Source organism: Lacerta agilis, chromosome 2 (assembly GCF_009819535.1).
Source record: "Lacerta agilis isolate rLacAgi1 chromosome 2, rLacAgi1.pri, whole genome shotgun sequence".
NCBI classification, from domain to species: domain Eukaryota; kingdom Metazoa; phylum Chordata; class Lepidosauria; order Squamata; family Lacertidae; genus Lacerta; species Lacerta agilis.
The window spans coordinates 27,048,495-27,050,309 of record NC_046313.1 but is presented as its reverse complement, the minus strand read 5'-3'; the positions used below and the strand labels follow the sequence as shown (position 1 = coordinate 27,050,309).

The following is a 1,815-nucleotide window of genomic DNA, read 5'->3' as shown; positions in this document are numbered from 1 at the left end:
TGGGGAAAGTACTACCTCAAAATCAGGAGTAGATTGTGGATTATTTGATAGCTACCTCCACACCTCACAATAGTCACACATTAGTAAACAAGGCAAGTTCCAAAACAAGGCACATCAATTATGCATAAGCTGTGATGTGTTGAATTCCATGAAACACGAGCCATTAAGAACCCCACTAACCCGTCAGAAAATGGTCAGCATAGATGTTCAAGCTAATAATAGGCTCAGGTTTTTATTGTAACTTTTGTCCATCTTGCAAGGTCTCCCTGAAGCCACATGTATATAGCTGTCCAGAAACTCCATTAGTCCAAATATGTCCTGGGGCAGGAGAAACAGTATTATAAAGCAGTATGGACTTCATGTAGCAGTTCAAGCAAGTTACAGTTAAAGTTAGATGTCTGGACTGCAACTGGTAGTGAAATCGGCAACTCAACGTTAAATGCGTTGTAATACAGAGAAAGTGCAGGCCGAAAGAAGAGCCCAAAGTTCTGCAACCAGATTCTTGACTGCAGATGTTTTATTCTAGCAGTGACAACTGCATTCTGCAATGGATAAGCTAATGTTACTTGACCCAAGTTGACTAATTGGGAATCAGCGACAGCCCTCCTCCGAAAAGGGGGTTGGGATGCAAGCATTATCATCTCCATTGCTCTGTCATACCTGCAGCAAATGAACCAAGGTAAAATTCCACTGGTTAATCCAAGTTCTCCTAAAGGAAGTTCAAGAGGAACTTTATTTGGCGAAATAAAAAAACAATTAAAAAATCCAAAGTTGCTTCTTCAGCCTCCCGGGTTCTTTTGAGAAACTGTTTTGACAAACTGTTCCCATCACAAAACGTGCCTATGCAAATCCTCCACTTCCAGCTGCCACATGTCCTTGTGCAGGGGGTTGCCTGAAAGGTCTGTCATCTTCACAGCTCGGATGGTGGGCTCTGGGCTGCAAGACACCACCAGGCCCATCACCATCACGTACTTCCCGGCGCTGAGGCAAGGCCGCCCCTTGGGGATTTTCTCCACGCCTTGGGCCACGAAAGGGCCGCTGTCGTCCCGCAGCCGCACCGTCGAGCCACCTTCCTCCACGGCCAGCACCGTGCCCTGAAGCCACACCAGCGACACGGCGAGAGCGGGGCGCCGGTACTCCTCCCGGTCCAGCAGCCACGGGCCGCCAGGGACCCGGTGGCACCGCCTCAGGTGCGCGGCCAGGACCTTCACAGGCGGCGGCGACTGCGCGAGGCGAGAGTCTTCCGACATGGCCCTGCCTTCTTTCCCGCCAATTTTCACGTCGCGAAAAGGATGACGGGCCGGAGGAGCCTTCCAGTAATATCGCGAGAGTTGAAGGAGTTAAAAAAAACAAAACCCAGCAATACACGCACAGGTTCGTTGGCCATAGAGAGAAGAAAAAGAAGAGTGGACTCAGAAAGTTCTCCATAGATTAAAACTGAGCTGGTATTCCTCCCTCCTAAAGTTTACTGCAAAAAATATCTAGATTACATCTAAATGACTCAGCTTCTGCGACCATAAAGAAGCTCAGCCAATGATGTATTTCAATAGATATATTATCTTCAGTTCATGCAACGTGTCACTCTACACTTTTTCATTTGTCTTTGCCTCCTGCCGCTCGATATGCATGTCTCTTAAACCCGGACTAGGGCACGACGGCCTGAAGCACAGAAATGGTTCGGACCATATTTCCATTTCCCCCTCCCGCTCCCCGCAAGTGGTATCATCCGAGAAGAAGCCGGGGCGGGGCAGGAGAGAGAGAGAGAGAGAGAAAGGGAAAGGAAGAGAAAGCGCAGGTTGTGTTTAGCGTCGCCTA

General features: G+C 48.8%; 1 protein-coding gene across 1 annotated transcript; it reads right to left on the bottom strand.

Annotated features, from left to right (window-relative positions):
- RMI2 (RecQ mediated genome instability 2) lies at window positions 1–1,293 on the bottom strand. Its single transcript, XM_033139011.1, has one exon. The coding sequence runs from the start codon at window positions 1,248–1,250 to the stop codon at window positions 828–830; it is 423 nt and encodes a 140-aa protein (XP_032994902.1). The 5' UTR covers window positions 1,251–1,293; the 3' UTR covers window positions 1–827.
- Between the last annotated feature and the right edge of the window lie 522 nt (window positions 1,294–1,815).